At 41.5% G+C, this 24,277-nt stretch overlaps 2 protein-coding genes across 3 annotated transcripts in view; both read right to left on the reverse strand.

Annotated features, from left to right (window-relative positions):
* Positions 1–345: 345 nt before the first annotated feature.
* Positions 346–10,896, reverse strand: prrt2 (proline-rich transmembrane protein 2). The gene is made up of 5 exons (XM_014159270.2): positions 10,519–10,896; positions 9,334–9,618; positions 8,630–8,934; positions 5,843–5,972; positions 346–3,733 (listed from the first exon to the last, which is right to left on the reverse strand). Exons 2-5 carry the CDS (start codon positions 9,566–9,568, stop codon positions 3,717–3,719), a joined length of 687 nt encoding a protein of 228 aa, XP_014014745.1. The 5' UTR covers positions 9,569–9,618; positions 10,519–10,896; the 3' UTR covers positions 346–3,716.
* A 246-nt stretch (positions 10,897–11,142) lies between these two features.
* Positions 11,143–24,277, reverse strand: part of kif22 (kinesin family member 22) — a 53,905-nt gene continuing 40,770 nt past the window's right edge. For both annotated transcript variants that reach the window (XM_014159252.2, XM_014159251.2), the window contains exons 10-13: positions 23,367–23,458; positions 22,874–23,074; positions 14,475–14,534; positions 11,143–11,485 (exon numbers count right to left, since the gene is read on the reverse strand). In XM_014159252.2, coding sequence (XP_014014727.1) covers positions 11,456–11,485; positions 14,475–14,534; positions 22,874–23,074; positions 23,367–23,458 — 383 coding nt within the window. In that variant the 3' untranslated portion in view covers positions 11,143–11,455. The remainder of the gene's footprint in view (positions 11,486–14,474; positions 14,535–22,873; positions 23,075–23,366; positions 23,459–24,277) is intronic.

Consider the following 24,277-nt stretch of genomic DNA (forward strand, 5'->3'; position numbering starts at 1 on the left):
CTGGAATACAGATTCAACCTCAATATCTACACATCAATGTCAAAACAAGATAAAAATAATCGATCTCACTAACTTTTACCAAGACGGGTTAAGTTTTGTTTCTTGGTGCTAATCGTCAAAGATATTCTACCTGCTCATTAGAACTATCAGTGGTTTTTGCCTGTAGGCCCCTCACCCCCAAATGTCTTGCTCTTCCTTCTCCCCCTCTTCGTTCCACTGCCTGACAACAGTAAGCACTTTTCATCCCCAAAGCTGACATACTCTAACTGTATGACAAGCATGCACTCCCACACTCAGTTTTCCCTCTTTCATTTCAAGTCATGCTGTGATAGACTAACAGACCAATTTTCATGCAATGTGTCTTTATTAAGAATGTGCCTGGGAAGGATACAAGTATCTCTAGTGCCAGGTTTTCTTATCCATGTCATTTTGGTTGTACGTCTATAAAATTGTCATACATCAATGGAAATCAACATGCCAATATCCACATAGATTATAGTAGCCAATGGTAATACAAAGACTGCAAAAGACTAATTAACAAAGACTAGCAGACTACCTCTCCTGTCCACATTATAAGAGCTATAATGTTAACTCATAACTATGAAGACTCCACAATATATACGTTACCTTATCTGCAGAATAATATCAAGTCTTGATTACAATTAATTTTAACATCTAAACACTAACAGAGGGGAGAAATGCCTAATACATTAAATCATACAGAATGTTTGCATTAGGGTAGGAATTGCTGTTGATGGACTTTGAGGTCAAGGCATAGTAGTATCTAAATTAAAGGTAGTCTCAGAGATATGACAGATGCATTTAGTAAACAGCATAGCGGGTCAATTTCTGCAACAACTAAGAGCGTTGAAGTGTGAGGCTCAACTTCTCTTCCGTGCACATGTGCAGATACTGTGTGTGACCGTGTGAGTGCGAAGCCTTGCATCTCGCTCATCAATATTTGCGATGCTGCTCATGGCAATGCCATTTCATCTACCTTAACTTAAAGTTCCAATTTAAAATAATTACTAATCAAAAGTGTTTGGGAGACAGGAGCTGTGGGAATGAAAGGTAGATACTAATCAGACATTTGGCTTGGATTAAAGGGTAGATACATTTTTTTTTTAAATCCATCAATTTATTCACTTAATTGTGGCGTTGTTGATTGAAAATTGATTCAACATTTTAAATGCAGGGTAAAACATTTTATTTTAGCCACCGCTAAGCAAAACACTATAGGAGTAACAGGGGCATAATTTGCATGTTCGAAATCTGTGGACAAATCACTTCAAGTAACTTCAAACACGTTACCATCCACAGTTATGAAATTAAAGTCATACCGTCTATCTATCTATCTATCTATCTATCTATCTATCTATATATAAAAAATCACTACAGCTGTGATGGAAACATGACGTTTTGGTCCAACTTTATAAATACCGACAATTTTCTCGTTCGACGTGGGATCTTTTTGTGTTGGTAAAATTAAATATGCAGTGTTAACACTAGGCGCAAATATTCATTTAATAACATTCATATCGAAGTGAACTTGGAGTCACGTGATGATATGGTGTGTGGTCCTCTCACTACAACTCGGGGAAACCATGCAGTTTATTAGGCTACAGACTAAATAAATTATGATGAACGTTCACGGTGATGAGACACACTCCTTCCCAATAAATAGAGGGTCTTATTCAGATGACATGATCGATGCTTGACTGCCGTTAGAAAATTAAAATATTCTCGCTCTTATCCATAATAATCTCATGTAGACTTGTCTATCTGTACTGTATCTGAGATCTGTTGGCTAGAGCGCACGTGCCAAAACCAGAGTTGGCACCATTAGCTATTAAATGCAACAGTTTGTGACAAAACTTTCGGTCGAGTTAAAAATGCAATGGAAACACATTGAATTAAGCTTTAAAAATCAAATTGCATGCACTACATCGTCACACACTGATTATTTGTATCCGCAGAAATTCGGTTTGGTGGAAAAATATTCACATTTTCTTTATGCAGATTATGAAAAATCTGTCACCAAATGGATGGAAACCTGGCTACTGACTTCATTTGAGTTGATTTGGCCACACCATTTTTACCATCAACAATGCCCCTTTTGCTTCCATGGTTTTCTAGTTAGCTGTGGCTTTTTAAACAAATCTGAATCCTGCACATAAATGCCTGGATCAATCGACAACACAATTAAGCGAATAAACCAATGAAAATGTCAAGTGAACTGAACCTTCCCTTTAAAGTCCACCACTAGATACCCAGCATGGGGATCAGATTCCCACTTGATTAAATCGGAAAGATGACAGATTATATTCTCTGGGTCCCCATACAATAGATACCCAGGGCTGCTACCGTATTTCCAGTATCACCAAAGTGAAGACTGGCAATTCATTTTATTGTGACCAGCCACAACAGTGCAGTGACTATGTAATTTGGTATATGCATGGACACACACCACGGCCATCTATCATCGATAGCTCCGTACTTCAAAAGCATCAGATTATTAAACTTGTGGTTTAAAATCTAAAACATTATCAAAAATGTACAAGAAATAAAGTTTCACCGATTCACAATGGCAGAACTTTAACCATTCATGGATGCTGTAAATAACCTGCTATGATTTGTTTTTAGGTTTTTCCACTTCTCTGGTCAGCAATGCTCTCATTCATTAACAGTCAAAAGGCCCATCCTCAGTGTGGAAAATGGATATAAAGTCACTGAATTACATATCATTTTGTGTTCTTCCTGCCACCCATTTTGCATCCATTTCACCTTATTTCCAGGTCCTAAGCCAAACACATGGAGATATATATTGTGGTCACCAAAAGCTTTAAAGCACAATGACAACTTTATTTTTTGGCCACAATTGTGTCCTTTACTTTGACTTTGCTTCGTGCCCATGAAATGTTTATCCCTTCCATCTTCTCAGCAGTTGTGTGTTGGTGAGCGTCGTTCCCTCCTGCCCTCGCTCTTAAATTACAAAATGGCTAACAGTAGCCTGAAAGACATGAAGGATATGCACTGACAAACTAGAATCTAAGCCTATTCCGAAATGAAAGGGGAATTCTTCCTCTGAAATTAATTTCTTCTTTGAGTTTCTATTGCAAGGCTAATCCCTCAAGCACCTTCATGTACCGATGGGATTTTATGCCAAGCTGAATTTCTGATGTGTCCTTTCGTCAGGGCAATGAAGGATGGACTAAGCAGACATTTTGTTGTCCTCCAATGATTGTAGGTAGTCAAGCTCTGAAACAATCCTCCCAGTTTCTCTCACATTGATCACACCTCCTTTAAACAATCTCTTCTGTTGTTTTTGTCATCCTTTCTCACGACATCTCGTTTTGGTCTGTCTCTCTGATCATGGCCAGTGGTTGAGGTAATGGCGCCTTGTCAAGGACAGTGTTCAGTGTTGGGCAGAATACAAAGTAAGGAATTATTCTGATCATCCGTTTCTCCACTGCGAGATCCATCATTGGAGAAGCCCAGACCAGTTTGGAGCGGAAGCATCTTGTATATAGTTTTTTCATTAACAAAGGATTACATAATATCAATTATAGAAAGGTATGTAATATCAGGTGTATAATATTCATAGCATGTCCAGTTAATGACTACACTGTAAGAGACGGTAAAAAGGAACAGTCAGCTAGATAGATCCTGTTTCCGGATATCCAACTGTTAGATCCTGTTTCACGGCAAGACGATACTCAGGATTTCACATTTACTAAAACAAAAAAAAGAAGAAACATCAGCAGTTAGTAAAGCAATTTTTCATTCTGCCAGCTCAATATGGAAGTAGAAGCAAACAGAGCTACAGAGAACAGTTACATAATGTATCAAAAAGGGCCACCGGCCCTTTAACTCCAGTTGTGTGTACAATATGCTAGTTTTAGTTCCAGTCGCTGCTCACAGTGAGTTAATTAGGACATCTCTTTGGCTTTAAGACCCGATGGGATGGACATTTTTCACATTCGAAAACAGCCAAAATACTGTTGTTAAACATTTGATTGAACTTAAGTGAACTAAACAATCCCACATGGGTAATTTCATTTGAGTGATTGACCCAGCTTATGGCTGTGTGAGTATTTTTGGAGTGAGCCAGTGGACACACACAAAAGTCCTGGGCCCAGTTCCCCAAAAGCGTCTTAAGGTTAAGTATATTGTTAGAACCTTTGCAGGAGCAAAATCTCTGAGCTGTTTCCCAAAACCATCATTATCAAAGTTGCACTTACGTTTGAGTTAATTAGCAGACACTCTTATCCACAGCGATTTACAGGAGCAATTAGGATTAAGGGCATTTCTCAACGGCACGTACAGATTTTTCACCTAGTCGGCTTGGGATTCCAAGCAGCGACCTTTCGGTTACTGGACCAACACTCTAAGTGATGCGCTTAAAACACTTGTTATTTACCGACTGCCTCAGACCGCTAAGTGAGTCGTTAGATGCTCTTTTGCATCACTTTATACACAGAAGTTCTCCACTAAACATAGAATCAAGCTTTTTATCTGTCTCTCAGTGACCACTGATAACTTCACAACGAAGTTGACTACAAATACAAAGTTGCCAATGTCGTTGCAATTGTTACGAGCAAAAGATAAAGATATGTTTCAAATGAAAACTGAAATGACTGCATTAAAAAATAAATAGTATAGGCTACATAGGTCTATAAATTACATTTTTTGTTAAAATCAATTTCATGTTCAGTCAACTGAGTTCTATTTAGCTAAATGTAGGCTACACTGTAATTTTTCCCTCAAGATATTTCATGATCTGTAACATGTGCGCAATGATGTGCCAAATCTGTGATTATGTGCATTATAGGGTAGGCTAAGCATTAGAATAAGCCACCTCAATATTTGCAACCTTATAGGTGATAGCTGACCCATCATAAATATAGTGAAATAATTCTAATGTTAAGGTAAATTTCGAATGGAAAAAGCTGATGGGAGAGCAGCACTGACTTTTTTTTACATAAGGAAAAACAACGACACACTTCGAATGTTCTTTCTGTGTGGAGTTTTGGGAAGCATGTTACATCTTCGGAAGTTGTCGGAAACGATGTGTCGTTAAAACACTCGTGAGCCTAAGTTCCATTGCTATAGGGAAACTGGGCCCTGTTTGATTCCTCTAAAACGCAACTTCCTTCCTCCCTGTAGATCAGGGCTGTCAAATTAATTCCATGGAGGGCAGTGTCTGCTCATTTTTGTTATTACCTTTTAATTTGTGTCCAATGAAGACCTAGACAACCACATGAGGGGAGTTCCTAACTAATTAGTACAAGGGAGGTGAAAACCCGCAAACACTTGGCCCTTCAGGGAATGAGTTTGACACCTGTGCTGTAAATGACCAATGATCTTTAAGTGATTGGATGATTAGATAAGTGAAATCAAAGTGATCACCCTAATGTTTTTGGGAAAGATATCAAACCCTCATAAGTCCCATAGGCCCCTGAGCTTAAGTCCATGCATTAGCTCTGGGAGCTAACAAGTCTTCAGGTCTCAGGAATGATTACTCATCACACAAGCGTAATTAACAGAACCCTTTTTGGTACACTGTCACTAATCCAAATCAGACATCAGGGAAGGAAGGATGGATTGCATTTCAAGTCCTCGAACAGTGCCAGCCAAGGGATTTGTTGGAAAGGCTTTGAGACTTCTGGTAGGAATCATAAATTAATAGAGTAGGGCCCATATTCATAGTCTTGAGTAGGAGTGTTGATCTAGGATCAGTTTTGTCTTAAAGATCAAAGACAAAACTGATTCTCGATCAGCACCCCTACTCTAACTCTTTATGAATACAAGCCAACTGAGGTTGGCCAACTGTGATACTCACTCGCTAGGTTTACAATGCAGGCAATGATGATGACTGTCCCTCCTATCAGTGACACTGTAGAGAGCATCCTGGCGAGACGACCTAATCGTCGAGCTCCATCCAGGTTGCCCTGCTCCAGACTGTTCTTGGACTAGGAAAGGAGGAAGGAAGTAGTTGGTTAGTTATGGACTGCTTAAAGGCCCAGCGCAGTCAAAAATATGATTTTCCCGTGTTTTGTAAACACTACATGACCAAAAGTATGTAGACACCTGCTCGTCGAACATCTCTAATCATGGGCATTAATATGGAGTTGAACTGATGTGTTGGAAAGGTGGCATCCTATGACGGTGCCACGTTGAAAGTTACTGAGTTCTTCACTAAGGCCATTCTACTGCCAATGTTTGTGTGCATGGCTGTGTGCTCGACTTTATACACCCGTCAGCAACAGGTGTGGCTGAAATAGACAAATCCACTAATTTGAAAGGGTGTCCACATACTGTTGTATATATACACACGGTGCAATCGGGAAGTATTCAGACCCCTTGACTTTTTCCACATTTTGTTACGTTACAGCCTTATTCTAAAGTTATTCAATTCTTTTTTCCTTCATCAATCAACACAAAATACCCCATAATGACAAAGCAAAGACTTTTTTTAACAAAAATATCACATTTACGTAAGTATTTCAGACCCTTTACTCAGTACCTTGTTGAAGCACCTTTGGCAGTGATTACAGCCTTGATTCTTCTTGGGTATGACGCTACAAGCTTGGCACACCTGTATTTGGAGGGTTTCTGCAGTTCCTCTCAAGCTCCGTCAGTTTTTTCATGTCTCTCCAGAGATGTTCGATCTGGTTCAAGTCCAGGCTCTGGCTGGGCCACTCAAGGACATTCAGAGACTTGTCCAGAAGCCATTCCTGCGTTGGCTTGGCTGTGGGCTTACGGTCATTGTCCTGTTGGAAGGTGAACCTTTGCCCCAATCTGAGGTCCTGAGAGCTCTGGAGCAGGTTTTCATCAAGGATCTCTCTGTACATTGCTCCGTTCATCTTTCCCTCAATCCTGACTAGTCTCCCAGTCCATGCCGCTGAAAAACATCCCCACATCATGATGCTGCCACCGCCATGCTTCACCGTAGGGATGGTGCCAGGTTTCCTCCAGATGTGACGCTTGGCATTCAGGCCAAAGAGTTCAATCTTGGTGTCATCGGACCAGAGAATCTTGAGTATCAGTCCTCTAGGTGCATTTTGGCAAACTCCAAGTGGGCTGTCACTTGCCTTTTTTTTTTACTGAGGAGTGGCTTCCGTCTGGCCACTCTACAATAAAGGCCCGATTGGTGGAGTGCTGCAGAGATGGTTGTCCTTCTGGAAGGTTCTCCCATCTCCACAGAGGAACTCTGGAGCTCTGTCAGAGTGAGCATCGGGTTCTTGGTCACCTCCCTTAACATGGCCCTTCTCCACCGATTGCTCAGTTTGGCCTTGTGGTCAGCGCTAGGAAGAGTATCGGTGGTTCCAAACTTCTTCCATTTAAGAATGATGGAGGCCACTGTGTTCTTGGGGACCTTAAATGCTGCAGACATTTTTTTGGCACCCTTCCCCAGATCTGTGCCTTGACACAATCCTGTCTCGGAGCACTACGGATAGTTACTTCAACCTCATGGCTTGGTTTTGCGATGACTGTGGGACCTTATGTAGACAGGTGTGTGCCTTTCCAAAATATGTCAAATCAATTGAATATACCACAGATTGCAATCATGTTGCAGAAACATCAAGGATGATCAATGGAAACAGGATGCACCTGAGGTCAACTTCAAGTCTCATAGCAAAGGGTCTGAATACTAATGTAAATAAGGTATGTTCTTTTATTTTTTTATATGTTCTCAAAAAATTACAAAAACCTGTTTTTGCATGATGAGGATTTTTTAAATCCATTTTAGAGCAAGGCTGTAATGTAACAAAATGTGGAAAAGGGGAAGGGGTCTGAATACTTTGAGGGCACTGTATAGTGTATATTTCCACACTTTGAGGTTGGAATAATACTGTGAAATTGTGAAAATGTATGATAATGCCCTTTTAGTTTAAGAGCTGTTTGAAAAGACCACTTGAAATTTCAGCCTGTTTTAGTGGGATGGAGTTTTGGCTTTCCATGGTGACCATGCTGTAAATTAGTTAACAGACCAATAAGAGCAATTATTTCAAACCTCTCTGCCAATAACAGCTATTTTTCAGCTTTCACCTGCCCACTCCCAGATAGTTCTAGTAAACAACTCGCCCCTTTGCTAAGAAGCTATGTGTTTCCTTTTGACCAGTATTTTTTAATAGAGATAAAAACAGACTAACACTAACAGCACAAGGTATTCTGAAGCCTGACACAAAGCTGGTAGCCTGGACCCAGATCTGTTTGTGCGCTCTTGCCAACTCCTATGGTCATGAAGTGGCATGACAATGACCATAGAAGTTGGCTATACACCACAAACAGATCTGGGACCAGGCTACAAAGCTGGTGCTAATCGTCAATAACATCACAGCAGTCTAAGATGAATAGAAGTAGTTTCTGACACAAAAGGTACAGAAATGTCTGATGAATATGAAACCACAAGCATAAAGGCAAAGGTCTTCAAAGCTGTACTAAAAATAGTATTTAGCAAACATTGCAGATCATTTGACACTAAAATGTGACAGAAAGAGGAACACAGTTGTCTAGCAGTAGTCCTGCAGTTCAATCCCCGGTCTTGCCACTCCCTTACTGTGCTATATCCTTCTCACCAATCTCCCCATCTACATTTCTAACTTGTCAAAAGAAAGAGGCTTACCATAACAGAGTAGACAAACCCCACAATGTTGATTGGCCAGACAGGGCAGAAGCAAGCCAGCACAGCCAGTATTAGGTAGTCTTTAGGCTTGGCTCTGTCAATGGGTGGGTTGGTGGCGATGCTGGAGTGGCGTGAGATGGAGGGCCGCGGGGAGAAGGCGGTGTAGCCGATGGAACCGGCACGACTCCCCTTCCGGGTCTTGCTGTTGTGGGGGTGGTGGGAGTAAGAAATGGACTGCTGCCTTCTGGGAGGAGAGGAGATGACTGGGGAAGTGGTGTCAGCAGGAGCTGGGTGTATACCATTACCTAGAGAGGGGGGGGACGGGGACATGGATGAAAAGCATCAGTAAATGATTGAACTAGTGTCCCCTGAGCACTAGTAGACCAGAATCTTATGTTAAATGTATTTGACATGCCCCGAACTAACCGTCCAAGCAAGCGTATGCTGTACAACTGTCCTGGATTCCGCGGGCACACAAATAACTTAAATGAGTCAGAGCTTAAAAAGCTTGGGCTGTGTGGTCTAGTGGTTAGTGCCGCAACCCCTGGCACAAAATACCAGTCGGCATGGGGTCGAATCCAACCCAGTGCCCTTCTGACTTGCAACTCTGCTTACTTTCCTATCTTCTCTCCACTATCCTATGCACCAATAAAATACGTAAGGAGCGGGACTGCGCCTCTGCATAAAAATGTTTTATGTCTTACTGTTCTCCATTTTCTCATTGATCACAATGACCAGTTCCCCTGCTGTGGCTTGGCTCAGGCAGGGCCCAAAGCTGGTGGTGGTGCTATGGATCTCTTGTTCCTCCATCTCTGGTGGGGACGTGACAGTCACAGCGATGATGGTAGCTGGGCTTAACAATGATGCATCTTGGTCCAATAGTGACGGCTGTTCCTCGCCTGGCCAAATGGTGGGGGCTGGGTTCGTGTTCAGAGCCATGTTGATAACAAAGGAGTGTGCTTGTGGGCTTCTGCTTACCTTCTATACACCTGGGGGTTAGACAAAGGGGTTGAACAATGACAAAACAAAACCTGCTTACCAACTATTGTTTACACTCTGTTCAGAGCAATTTGGTATTTTACTTATTGAATCTGTACTCACTGGCATATGAGGGCACATAATCATAACCTCCTTTAGTATTCCTGGGGACTTAGGGTCTGATGAGAAATTCTTACCAGTTTTTTTCAATGCTCTGCTTAAATATAACAGGAAAGGCTAAGAGGCCAAACATCTATTTTAAACACTGATCTGGCCCTTTGCCACACAGGGGAGAATTAATACAAAAAATTAAGTAATGTAAAATGTCACCAATTTATTATTCAATACAAAGATAAAAACATGGCCCAGCTGCCTTTATATCAAATAATGCTAATAATATTATTGACAAAAGGTCTATGTGCAGGTGTGTACAGACCTGCTAGTATTTCTTGACGTGTTCATAACCACTTTCTGAGCACAATGGGGCATATGATTGCAGCCTATTTAGCACAGTACAATGGGACAAAAAAAAATTGATAAAAAAAAAAAGGTAACAGGGACAAAGCCACAGGGAAGAGTGAAGACATATGGAAGGAGAGTGAAAGGGGAGGGGGATTATACAGCTACAATTATGGGCTAGAGTATTGGATACAAATAACCTATTTGAAGGAATAGGCAAATTATAAAAAGCAACCGTTTACCAAAAAGGGTAATGACTGTGGGGGGGGGGACGATGCATATGCAGCAATGTAGGCTTGCATGGAAAACATAAAAATAAAACGGGATAGGACATAAATACCCAAATTCTCAATTCAAAGCCGTTATCACGGCCTATTGGCATTCTACACAAAACATTGTATTGAAGATAATGGCATAAGCAAATTGACGATGCTAAAATATTAGAAACTCACCTTTTATCCAATGGATTCTTCAAAATACCCGAAATGACCCGTGATTTTGCATGATAGTATTTTCATAAGTGAACCCAATAGCATTCAGCGATTTATTATTCGTTACAGCCTTCAGTATGTTTGCATGCGCAACTCTGAAGTATGTTCCCCAAATACGCGCATCTCTTTTGTAATATTCTGGAAGACGTGTACAGTACTGAATTACGTGATGTAGAGCCCTTTCGAAATGCTGCGCTTCGGGGGTGGGGAGGGTGCAGAGAATGTGGATCAGATAAGAGGGGGGAAAGCGTGAAATGAATAAACTGAAATCAACCCAGCCTACGTGCAGTGGGAGGGATGGATTGACAGCACAGCACCCGACAGAAACGCATCCTTTCTGTTGAGTGCCTAATTTCCTAATGCCACATTTACATTTACTATAACGCCTTCCCATATTAAAGGTATGTGTAATAATTAGGGTTATCAAAATGGAGATGCCCTTCCACGTGTTCTGCTATTGTCATATTTCACCAATGGTAATATTATTTCGAACAGTGTTGTTGGCTATACATTTTTACAAGCAAGCCACATCCTCGAACAACATATACCATTAATATGGTGTGTAAATAAGGACTGAAAAATCGATAAAAGTAGAGACATTTATTGAACGGCAATATTGCGCCATCGGCTGGAATAGCGCAAATACTACAAAAACATCTCAAAATAAAACAAGGACAAATATCACATTTTCGTGAAATATAATAAAAAGACATACTAGTAAACGCTTGCAGACCACCTCTTATAAGAGATGTATATACACAGACATATCACGTTATACAGTTCTAAATGCAGAGTCAGAGTGGCAAATAATCAGAGAACATTCTTCAAAAACAGAGAAAATTAAAAAAGGCAAAATGTTGGAAGGACAAGAAGAGTAGACAAAGACCAGATAGCAGAATCACGTCCCCATCATGCTGAGAATGTTGGCCTGTGAATGAAGAGAGAAAACAGTCACGCACCATAAAAGCCTTGTTTAAAGCTTTATTCTTTAAATGGACCAAGAGGACACCAGAAGCCTAATGGAAACGATAGTTAGCGCCTGGGTTGAATTCATTAGTGTAATGTGCACTGTAGCAAAACGCTTAGCTGTAGAAAACGTAGACATGCGTTCAGGTAGTCCCTCCCGTTTTGCCACTTTGTTTCGGTTTTATTCCTAGTGAATACAACCATGGAAATATCTTACACCTGGGCCATTCACGTCTGCTACAACAGTGTTTTAAGGTGTTCCACAAATACTCCAGAGAACATTGAGTTTTCAATGCCTCGGGGTATCAATACAATTCGTGCTTAAAAATCCATCAAAAGGATATCCCAGTTAACAACAACACGTTCCCACAACTCTCAATAGGTCATTACCTAATGTTTTCATAGGAACGTTCCAGTGCTGTGCAAGGACTGTTTCCATGAGACCATTCCCTAAATATCAAAACAGAACCTACCCAGAACGTGGTTACCATGTTCTCAGAATATTCAGTACTAATGGTCTAGACATGTTTCATTGGAATGTTGCAAGAATATTCCATTGTACAGTTTGAGGGTTAGGAGAATATTTCATCAACATCACACCAAACAAACAGAACATGGACGCCATGTTCTCAGAATATCAGATATTAATGCTCTGGACACGTTTCATGGGGAAATAATTTTTGTCTAGTTCCCAGTTTGTTCCGGGGACCTACCCAAAGACTCCGAAAGAAATGTTCTCTCCCAAAAAAGGACTTGTTTCTTTAGACACCACACCTTGTTACTGTTGCCAAGCCCATTAGGGCCCTGATTGGTGAACCACAGATCCATTTACAGCTCTTTGTTTGTTGGCAAGGTTTGGGACACCCAAACAGTGCTTTTAACATACTGTTTTCAACTTACACACTTGACATACATGATTCCATTGTGCACGTTCATTTAAACAGTTATTATTATTATTCAACATGTCCTCACCTGGGATTTGAACTCACAACCTCTTGGTTCACAGCATTCCGATCTTCCTGCTATGCCACCATGTCTGCGTCTAGTTGTCTAATGTTGGTGGTGCATATTCCTCAGTTTTAATGTTACTCCTTAATCACCATGATAAATAAAATCGTTTTTATTGAGTGTACTTTTAACAGAGATGAGATTTACTTTGAATTGCAAAGTGTACCAATATAGGTAAAATCAGTCAGTGACACTGCACGGTGGCGTAGTAGAAAAATACTGATTTTAGAGATGAATAATGTTACGGTCCCCACTACTACAACAAACAAAAAAAAATACTTAAATACAGTCATTTAAAATACTGTAGAATTTCATGAATTCCTATAGAGAACTGCTCCTACTGGGGAGAGCCAATGTCAGACTGTTGGCTTCAAAGCCTCGCAAAGGCCAATACATAGCATCAGCAACACAGGGTTTATAGACATCATTGTGTTGAAAGCACTGTGTGTGTGTGTGTGTGTGTGTGTGTGTCTCCCCTTAACCTTGCCAACAGACAAAGCTGTAAATGGATCACTGGTTTACCAATCAGGGCCGTGATGGTCTCGGCAACAGTAACAAGGGGTAATGTGTAATGAAACAAGTTTTTCTATTGGAACCATCAGGCGACATCCTAAAAACCTCTTTAGGGACGTCCCCGGAAGAATCCGCAAACTAGACAAAAACCTCCATGGTGCAATGACAGACTGCCCTATGTTTCAAAACGTCCTAGGACACAGGAATGTTATTGTAACGTTCCAATAGAATGTCTCTCCTTTTTGGAGAACATGGCAACCATATTCTGTTTATGTTTGGTATGATGATGTTGGAATACTAACCCTCAGAAAACTGGACACAAATGTTCTTGCAACATTCCATGAAGTGTGTCCCGAACAGTAATATTGGGTACTCTGAGAACATGGCGATCATGTTGTTATGTTTGGTATGATGTTGATAGAATATTCTCCTAACCCTCAGAAAACTGGACGCAACGTCCCATGAAACGTGTCTTGAAAATTAACAATTTTGTTTGACATTAAAAATGATTCTCCGGTACTTTGTATACCTTTTAGCCAATAGTTCTGAAAGTAGCGCTCACGAGCCAAAATACCGTACTACGTCTTAGTGCAGATATATTGCACAATGTCATTGCTCTCGCTCTGCTCTGGGTGCATCATGTACATCTTGCTAGCTGTCACTCATAGAGGTCTGTCACGCAAGAGGATGAAGCTTATTGGCTGGCCCATGTGGGGGGAAAATGGAGCAGAACAGCATCCAGAAAAACAGTTGCATTCAAACTAGGGACTTTGTGGCCAATTGAGGTAAAACAGTTATTCAGCTCATGGATTATGCATGTATGAACTACACATTGACACATCCAGCCCAAATCAGCACATTTCAAAAATACTTAGGAGAATATTTTCTTAAATATATGCTCCTAACTAACACCAAAACATGCTAAATAGGTTCTCAGAAGGTTTTTGCTAATATAGATTGAACGTTCCCTTAACTAACGGAAAACTGAATACTCAAACATTTAGGGTAACATTACAAAACGGTCTCCGCCCCTAGAATTGTTAGCCGAAATAGCAGTGAAGCTCGGCAAAGAGATCCTTGATGAAAATCTGCTACACAGTGCCCAGGACCTCAGACTGGGGTTCTACAATAGAGTTCTCACCATTTCTCTTATTTACTGAAGACTGACTGGAGCATAAACCATGTTCATACCCTGATACTATCAGTAAGACTTCCTGTTCAAGTGTTGGGGCATTTTCTTTTTAAAGCGTTACATTTTCTTGCCAACATCTATACAATGTAGCAATGTTACATTTTCAAAACAAAACACCAAAAGACAATGGAATGATAGTCCTGGTGTTTTTTCATATTACGATACCACAATGAAAGATGGAGAAAGAGTATTGAGACGACCCCAGATCTATTCTATGGAATCTGCTTGTCAGTCTTACCTTAATGAAGGAGGAGAGTCTTTTGGCTGTGATTCCCTCGATTTTGGTTAGATCCTCCAGCTGGAATAAAGATTGATATTGGCATTAGAACCAGAATGAATGAAACTCAACTTAAATTGTATGTACAGAGCATTTGGAAACTATTTAGACCCCTTGACTTTCTCCAAATTTTGTTACGTTACTACCTTATTCTAATATTTTCCTCAATCTACACACAATACCCCATTATGATGAAGCGAAAACAGGTTTCAAAATGTTAACAAAGTATATAAAAATGAAAAACAGAAATGTTATTTACATAAAAATTCAGGCCCTTAGCTATGACACTCGAAATTGAGCTCAGGTGCACCCTGTTTCCATTGATCATCCTTGAGAGGATTCTACAACTTGGAGCCCACCTGTAGTTAATTCAATTTATTGGACATGATTTGGAAAGACACACACCTGTCTATATAAAGGCCCCACAGTTAACAGTGTATGTCTGAGCAAAAACCAAGCCATGAGGTCAAAGGAATTGTCCGTAGAGCTCTGAGAGAGGATTGTGTCGAGGCACAGATCTGGGGAAGGGTACCAAAAATTGTCTGCAGCATTGAAGGTCCAAGAACACAGTGGCCTCCATTCTTAAAAATGGGAGAGGTTTAAAACCAACAAGAATCTTCCTAGAGCTGGCCGCTTGGCCAAACTGAGCAATCGGGGGGAGAAGAGCCTTGGTCAGTGAGGTTACCAAGAACCCAATGCTCACTGACAGAGCTCCAGAGTTCCTCTGTGGAGATGGGAGAACCTTACAGAAGGACAACCATCTCTGCAGCACGCCAACAAATCAGGCCTTTATGGTAGAGTGGCCAGACAGAAGCAACTCCTCAGTAAGAAGCACATGACTTTGCCAAAAGGCACCTAAAGGACTCTGACCATGAGAAACAAGATTCTCTGGTCTGACGAAAGATTGAACTCTTTGGCCTGAATGCCAAGAGTCACATCTGGAGGAAACCTGACACCATGCCTACGGTGAAACATGGTGGCAGCATCATGCTGTGGGGATGTTTCAGCAGCAGGGACTGGGAGACTAGTCAGGATCGAGGGAAAGAAGAATGGAGCAAAGTACAATGAGATCCTTGATGAAAATCTGCTCCACAGCGCTCAGGACCCCAGACTGGGGTGAAGGTTTACCCTCCAACAGGACAACAACCCTAAGCACACAGCCAAGACAACGCAGGAGTGGCTTCGGGACAAGTCCTTCAGTGGCCCAGAAAGAGCCCGGACTTGAACCCGATCTAACATCTCTGGAGAGACCTGAAAATAGCTGTGTTGCGACACTCCCCATCCAACTTGACAGAGGTTGAGAGAATCTGCAGAGAATGGGAGAAACTCCCCAAATACAGGTGAGCCAAGCCTGTAGCGTCATACCCAAAAACACCAGAGGCTGTAAATCGCTGCCAAAGGTGCTTCAACAAAGTACAGAGTAAAGGGTCTGAATACTTATGTAAATGTGATCGTTTCAGATCTTTCATAAATTTGCACAAAAATCAAAAAATGTTTTTTACTATGTCATGGGTTATTGTATGTAGATTGATGAGAGAAAAAAACAACAATACATTTTTGAACAAGGCTGTAGAGTAACAAAATGCAGAAAAAGTCAAGGGGTCTGAATACTCTCTGAATGCACTGTGCTTGTGTATGTGTATATACAGCTCTGGAAAAAATTAAGAGACCACTGCAAAATTATCAGTTTCTGTGGTTTTACTATTTATAGGTATGTGTTTGGATAAAATGATAAGGTTTATTTTATTCTATAAACTATTGACAACATTCTCCCAAATATTGTCATTTAGAGCATTTATTTGCAGAAAATGACAACTGGTCAAAATAACAAATGATGCAGTGTTGTCAGACCTCGAATAATGCAAAGAAAATAAGTTCATATTAATTTTTAAACACAATACTAATGTTTTAACTTAGGAAGAGTGCAGAAATCAATATATTTGGTGGAATAACCCTGATTTTCAAATCACAGCTTTCATGCGTCTTGGCATGCTCTCCACCAGTCTTTCACATTGATGTTGGGTGACTGCAACTTTTGGCGCAAAAATTCAAGCAGCTCGGCTTTGTTTGATAGCTTATGACCATCAATCTTCCTCTTGATCACATTCCAGAGGTTTTCAATGGGGTGGGGTTCAGGTCTGGAGATTGGGCTGGCCATGACAGGGTCTTAATCTGGTGGTCTTCCATCCACACCTTGACTGACCTGGCTGTGTGGCATGGAGTATTGTCCTGCTGGAAAAAACAATCCTTCGAGTTGGGGAACATTGTCAGAGCAGAAGGAAGCAAGTTTTCTTCCAGGAAAACCTTGTTTGTGGCTTGATTCATGCGTCGTTCACAAAAGACAAATCTGCCCGATTCCAGCCTTGCTGAAGCACCCCCAGATCACCACCGATCCTCCACCAAATTTCAAAGTGGGTGCGAGAAAACCAAGCGCTATGATGAAACTGGCTCTCATGAGGAGCGCCACAGGAAAGGAAGACCCAGAATTACCTCTGCTGCAGAGTATAAGATCAGAGTTACCAGCCTCAAATTGCAACCCAAATAAATGCTTCGGAGTTCAAGTAACAGACATCTCAACATCAACTGTTCAAAGGAGACTGTGTGAATCAGGCCTTCATGGTTGAATTGCTGCAAGGAAACCAATAAGAAGAGACTTGCTTGGGCCAAGAAACATAAGCAATGGACATTAGACCGGTGGAAAACTGTCCTATGGTCTGATGGGTCCAAATTTGAGATTTCTGGTTCCTCCCGCTGTGTCTTTGTGAGACGCAGAGTAGGTGAACGGCTAATCTCCGCATGTGTGGTTACCACCGTGAAGCATGAAGTGTGATGGTGTGGGGGAGCTTTGCTGGTGACATAAGGCATTCTGCAGCGATACGCCATCCCATCTCGTTTGCGCTTAGTTGGACTATCATTTGATTTTCAACAGGACAATGACCCAAAACACACTTCCAGGCTGTGTAAGGGCTATTTGACCAAGAAGGAGAGTGATGGAGTGCTGCATCAGAAGACCTTGCCACCACAATCACCTGACCTAAACCCAATTGAGATGGTTTGGGATGAGTGAAGGAAAAGCAGCCAACAAGTGCTCAGCATATGTGGGAACTCCTTCAAGCCTGTTGGAAAAGCATTCCAGGTGAAGCTGGTTGAGAGAATGCCAAGTGTGCGCAAAGCTGTCATCAAGGTAAAGGGGTGGCTACTTTGAAGAATCAAAAATATATTTTGACTTGTTTAACAGCTTTTTGGTTACTACATGATTCTATGTGTGTTATTTTATTTATTTAACCTTTATTTAACCAGGTAGGCCAGTTGAGAACAAGTTCTCATTTACAACTGCGACCTGACCAAGATAGCACAAAGCAGTGCGACACAGAGTTGCACATGGGATGAACAAACGTACAGTCAATAACACAATAGAAAAGTCTATATACAGTGTGTGGAAATGTAAGATTAGGGAGGTAAGGCAATAAATAGGCCATAGTGGCGAAATAATTACAATTTAGCAATTAAAACACTGGAGTGATAGATGTGCAGAAGATGAATGTGCATGTAGAGATACTGGGGTGTAAAGGAGCAAAAAAAAAAAATAACAGTATGGGGATGAGGTAGTTGGGTGGGCTATTTACAGATGGGCTATGTACAGGTGCAATGATCGGTACGCTGCTCTGACAGCTTATGCTTAAAGTTAGTGAGGGAGATATGAGGCTTCAGTGATTTTTGCAATTCGTTCCAGTCATTGGCAGCAGGGAACTGAAAGGAAAGGCGGCCAAAGGAGGAGTTGGCTTTGGGGATGACCAGTGAAATATACCTGCTGGAGCGCGTGCTACGGGTGGTTGCTGCTATGGTGACCAGTGAGCTGAGGTAAGGCAGGGCTTTACCTAGTAAAGACTTATAGATGACCTGGAGCCAGTGGGTTTGGCGACAAATATGAAGCGAGGGCCAGCCAACGAGAGCAAACAGGTCGCAGTGGTGGGTAGTATATGGGGCTTTGGTGACAAAACGGATGGCAGTGTGATAGACTGCATCCAATTTGCTGAGTAGAGTGTTGGAGGCTATTTTGTAAATTACATCGCCAAAGTTGAGGATCGGTAGAATAGTCAGTTTTACGAGGGTATGTTTGGCAGCATGAGTGAAGGATGCTTTGTTGCGAAATAGGAAGCCAATTATAGATTTCATTTTGGATTAGAGATGCTTAATATGAGTCTGGAAGAAGAGTTTACAGTCTAACCAGATCCCTTGTCCACATAAGTCAGAACCGTCCAGAGTAGTGATGCCAGACAGGTGGGCAGGTGCGGGCAGTGATCGGTTGAAGAGCATGCATTTAGTTTTACTTTCATTTAAGAGCAGTTGGAGGCCACGGAAGGAGTGTTGTATGGCATTGAAGCTCGTCTGGAGGTTTGTTAACACAGTGTCCAAAGAAGGGCCAGAAGTATACGGAATTCTGTCGCCTGCGTTGAGGTGGATCAGAGAATCACCAGCAGCAAGAGAGACATCATTGAAATATACAGAGAAAAGAGTCGGCCTGAGAATTTAACCCCGTGGCACACCCATAGAGACTGCCAGAGGTCCAGACAACAGGCCCTCAGATTTGACACACTGAACTCTGTCTGAGAAGTAGTTGGTGAACCAGGCAAAGCAGTCATTTGAGAAACCAAGGCTGCTGAGTCTGCCGATAAGAATGCGGTGATTGACAGAGTCGAAAGCCTTGGCCAGGTAGATGAATACGGCTGCACAGTAATGTCTTTTATCGATGGCGGTTATGATATCGTTTAGGACCTTGAGCGTGATTGAGGTGCACCCATGACCAGCTTGGAAACCAGATTGCATAGTGGAGAAGGTTCTGGTGGGATTCGAAACGGTCGGTGATTTGTTTGTTAACTTGGCTTTCGAAGGCCTTAGAATGGCTGGGTAAGATAGACATAGGTCTGTAACAGTTTTGGTCTAGAGTGTCTCCCCCTCTGAAGAGGGGGATGGCCACGGCAGCTTTACAATCTTTAGAGATCTCAGGCAATATGAGAGGTTGAACAGGCTGGTAATAGGAGTTGCAACAATTGCGGCAGAATTTTCGAAAGAGAGGGTCCAAATATTCTAGCCCAGCTGATTTGTAAGGGTCCAGATTTTGCAGCTCTTTCAGAACATCAGCCATCTGGATTTGGGTGAAGGAGAAATGGGGGAGGCTTGGGCAAGTTGCTGTGGGGGGTGCAGAGCTGTTGACCGGGGTAGGGGTAGACCGGTGGAAAGCATGGCCAGCCATAGAAAAATGCTTAATGAAGTTCTCGATTATCGTGAATTTATCGGTGGTGACAGTGTTTCCTAGCCTCAGTGCAGTGGGCAGCTGGGAGGAGGTGCTCTTATTTTCCATGGACTTTAGTGTCCCAAAACATTTGGGAGTTTGTGCTACAGGATGCAAATTTCTGTTTGAAAACGCTAGCCTTTGCTTTCCAAACTGCCTGTGTATATTGTTTCCTAACTTTCCTGAAAAGTTGCATATCGCGGGGGCTATTTGATGCGAATGCAGTACGCCACAGGATGTTTTTGTGCTGGTTGAGGCCAGTCAGGTCTGGAGTGAACCAATGGCTATATCTGTTCTTAGTTTAATTTTTTTAGTTTTTTTTTTTATGAATTGGGCATGCTTATTTAAGATGGTGAGGAAAGCACTTTGAAAGAATAACCAGGCATCCTCTACTGACGGAATGAGGTCAATGTCCTTCCAGGATACACGGGCCAGGTTGATTAGAATGGCCTGCTCACTGAAGTGTTTTAGGGAGCGTTTGACAGTGATGAGGGGTGGTCGTTTGACCACGGACCCATTACGGACGCAGGCAATGAGGCAGTGATCGCTGAGATTCTTGTTAAAGACAGCAGATGTGTATTTAGAGGGCAGGTTGGTCAGGATGATATCTATGAGGGTGCCCGTGTTTACGGATTTAGGGTTGTACCTGGTAGGTTCCATGATAATGTGTGTGCGATTGAGGGCATCTAGCTTAGATTATAGGACGGCCGGGGCGGCAGGTAGCCTAGTGGTTAGAGCGTTGGACTTTACAAGATCAAATCCCCGAGCTGACAAGGTAAAAATATGTCCTTCTACCCCTGAACAAGGCAGTTAACCCACTGTTCCTAGGCAGTCATTGAAAATAAGAATTTGTTCTTAACTGACTTGCCTGGTTAAAGAAAGGTTAAAAAAAATATATAAAAAAATCCCAGTTCAGGTCACCTAACAGTACAAACTCTGAAGTTAAATGGGGGGCAATTAATTCACATATGGTGTCCGGGGCACAGCTGGGGGCTGAGGGGGGCCTATAACAAGTGACAACAGTGAGACTTATTTCTGGAAAGGTGGATTTTTTAAAGTAGAAGCTCGAACTGTTTGGGCAGACCTGGATAGCATGACAGAACTTTGCAGGCTAACTCCACCCCCTTTGGCAGTTCTATCTTGGCGGAAAATGTTGTAGTTGTGGATGGAAATGTCAGAATTGTTGGTGGCCTTCCTAAGCTTTGATTCAGACACGGCTAGGACATCGGGGTTGGCGGAGTGTGCTAAAGCATTGAATAAAACAAACTTAGGGAGGAGGCATCTAATGTTAACATGCATGAGACCATCAGTTTTAATTTCTTAACTATTATTCTACAATGTATAGAAAAAGAAACCCTGAAATGAGTAGGTGTCCATACTTTTCACTGGTACCACACACAGAGTGCATTCGGAAAGTACTCAGCCAACTTGACTTTTTCAACTCGTGAATTTCATTGAAAATAGCTATGATGCACTTTATATGTTAAGGTATTGACATTAATTTTTTTTGCATATTATTACCAATGACTTATCAACAGCTGTAACAAGTTGTCCAGTGTAGGAAATCCTCACCGGTACCGAAGTTTATAGAAATACCCATTACCAGAATGCTAACAAAATTTGCACAAAATAATAGTGAAAGCACATAGCTAAATGCTAAATGCTAATGAGCAAAAACAAACCAACTAATTGCAAAGACAGGCAAATCCAGCTCATAAAGTTATAAAAGCATAGCTAGTAGCAACCAAATTGTATTTTCTGTGAGTGTGGATATTTACAAGCAAAAGTGAACAAGAGAAATTGTGCAAATGAACAAAGTTGTAATGCATGCTTTTCTGATGGAAGAGCAGCATATGTCCACGGAGCAGAGGGGGGAAGAACGGAGGAGAAAAAAAGCTAATAGGAAGCACAGGGGAAAAGATGGCAACAGCACATAACTAATCAGAGGTCTTTGACTTCTAGCAGAAAGCCATTCTAAGATATCTGATGGAAAAATGTTTGTAGTGAATTGCATACAAGTGTAACTTCATCTCATGTGCGCAGAACACAGAGACTCACCAATAGATAAAACGCAATAGACGTTTTAGTCATTGAGCAGACGCTCTTATCCAGAGCGACTTACAGTAGTGAATACATGCATTTCATTTTCATTTCATGCATTTCTTTTTTTTTTGTACTGGCCCCCCGTGGGAATCGAACCCACAACCCTGGCGTTGCACACACCATGCTGGCATTGCAAACACCATGCTCTACCAACTGAGCCACAGGGAAGACTCTCCCGCTTCTCCCGTTGTGCCATTTACAATCAAACACGTGACTTGCTCAATTATTCTGGGTAACTATGGTAAGCTTCATAATGTAAAATTATGTGACAGGTGAAATAAGATGAAATCTACTTTATCTCCTAAAGGATTGCACAAGTTGACTGCAGGTATTAACTTAAAAGGATCTACAAATTTTCAAAGAAATAGTTTGGACGGTATTGAAAAACTATGCTGTGGTTTTTCCCAAATACCCCGGTATGCAGCCCAAGCCTAGTGACAGTAACCAAAGGATAATCAAAAACTTGTGTACACCCAAAAGATGATACAATGCTTATCTAGAGGCAACACAACATTGTAAATCAGGTAAAACAAACAGCTTGTGACAGCAAGTAAGCGCGACATTCTCAAAACCCCTTTGGTTACCGTCTGTCATTTTGAGTTCCATTACACTTAAATATATGTAAAACCTAGGACTCACATACCATGCAATGCCCCTTGTAACTATTGTCTGATGTGTTTATGTTGTGTTTGAACCGTTTGTGATGCTGTGCTGCTACTGGTATGATGTTCTTTCTTTTTACAGTGTAACTGGGTGCCTTGAAAGGACGGCGCTTCAAATAAAATGCCTCGTTATCATTCTGATGAAGGCTTAGATGACAAGATGGCTGAAACATTGGTCTCAAAGTATTTGTTTTACTTCAAGAGCGAGAGCTACGCCCACTATCAACATTACATTTTTTTGTTTTTAAGAAATGGGCTAGCTGTAAATGCTGAAACTTAATATGGGCCCAAACAACACAGACCTGGGAGAAGGACCCTTGAATCTCCCTCCAGCCCAGAATGAGCTTGGCCTTCTTGTCCCCAATCTGCTGCAGGCCCTTCAGGTCTTTGAGGGACCCGGAGTTGAGCACCTGCAGGATCTTGTGTCGGGACTGGTCCAGCACTGACTTGTCCAAATGAGACTCCCAGCCGGTGTCCTTCACATTCTCTTTTCCCTCTTGGAGCTGAGAGCGAGAGAAGGTGGACGGCAGAAACAGACATATATATATATATATACACACATCAGAATTATTATTTTTTGCCTGCATATTACAGTGCACACCAACATGGGACAAAGGGTTCAGAACAGCTGTTTAATATTGCATGTTATGTGGCTTTGTTCCAATAGTCACACTAGAATTACCACTTAGCATCAATCAATGTACTGGGTGTGCATGCTAAGTGGTAGGCTAGTGTGGTTTTTGGAATGAAGCCAGTTTCATTTTACATAGTCAAACAACAAATGCTGTTGCTGACCTCACTCTGCTCCAGATTCTTCTGTTTCTTCATGAGGCAGACAGATGGCTTTTTGACCACTGGACAGTGCTGGAGAGGTTGTAGCTGGGACACTTAAAGGAAAAAGAGATGTCACACACACACACACACACAACATAGATTCCTTTCAATACTACATACAGGAAAAGCATAGACCCTGGCTATTTACAGAGCAGAAAATTAAACATTTATATAAAAAGCGCTATATGAACGTGGCAGAAAACATGCTTAAGCGAAAGACATGGGAAGATGCTCATTGGAAATGCACCGCTGCCAGACCCCAAGGTGCTGAAGTGGCTACAGATTGTATTAGTCATCATTATTTGGTTGGTTTGGGCAGATTAATAGGCAGACTGCATGGTCATATCAAGCTCCCGATCTAATCAATAGCCTTACTGTTTTACAAGACATTGCGCAATACGATATCAATTGTTGACACTTAAAGGGACAGTTCAGATTTTTTTAGGATTGGGTGAAATGTGTCTTGAGTTGTCTATATACCAGTAGTGACAGCATCCACAAAAATAATCCATACAAAACTTTGTTTGAAGTTACTTTGAGGCGATGTTTTGGCATGAAATGTAGACAATGCATTTTGAAACCCAGATTTTTTCTAATGGGGATGCTAACCATTAGCCAGTGGTGCCTGGAGTAAAGAACGCATTATCGTATATTATCACTATGGGCATAAAAAGATGAATTTAAGCCAATCATAAAAATAATATATAAAACATACCTTTAAAATTGGCAGGGCCATGTTCATTAGGCACTAAACGGAAGAAAACTGACTAAAATAGGGAGGGACTACCTTGAAATTAATGAGATGCTATTTTTCAGGTTCCGTTGAGAAACATTTTAAGCTGTTTTCCATTGCGTGCCCTTATGAACACGAC

The sequence above is a fragment of the Salmo salar genome, chromosome ssa19 (assembly GCF_905237065.1).
Source record: "Salmo salar chromosome ssa19, Ssal_v3.1, whole genome shotgun sequence".
In the NCBI taxonomy this organism is placed as follows: domain Eukaryota; kingdom Metazoa; phylum Chordata; class Actinopteri; order Salmoniformes; family Salmonidae; genus Salmo; species Salmo salar.

Excerpts from the sequence above, each read along its gene's own strand:
- prrt2 (XM_014159270.2), bottom strand. The coding sequence starts at position 9,568 with ATGGCTCTGAACACGAACCCAGCCCCCACCATTTGGCCAGGCGAGGAA. Across the intron at positions 8,935-9,333 it reads CAATGAGAAAATGGAGAACA|GTAATGGTATACACCCAGCT; the intron begins GTAAGACATAAA and ends CCCCCTCTCTAG. Across the intron at positions 5,973-8,629 it reads GGTTTGTCTACTCTGTTATG|TCCAAGAACAGTCTGGAGCA; the intron begins GTAAGCCTCTTT and ends CTCCTTTCCTAG.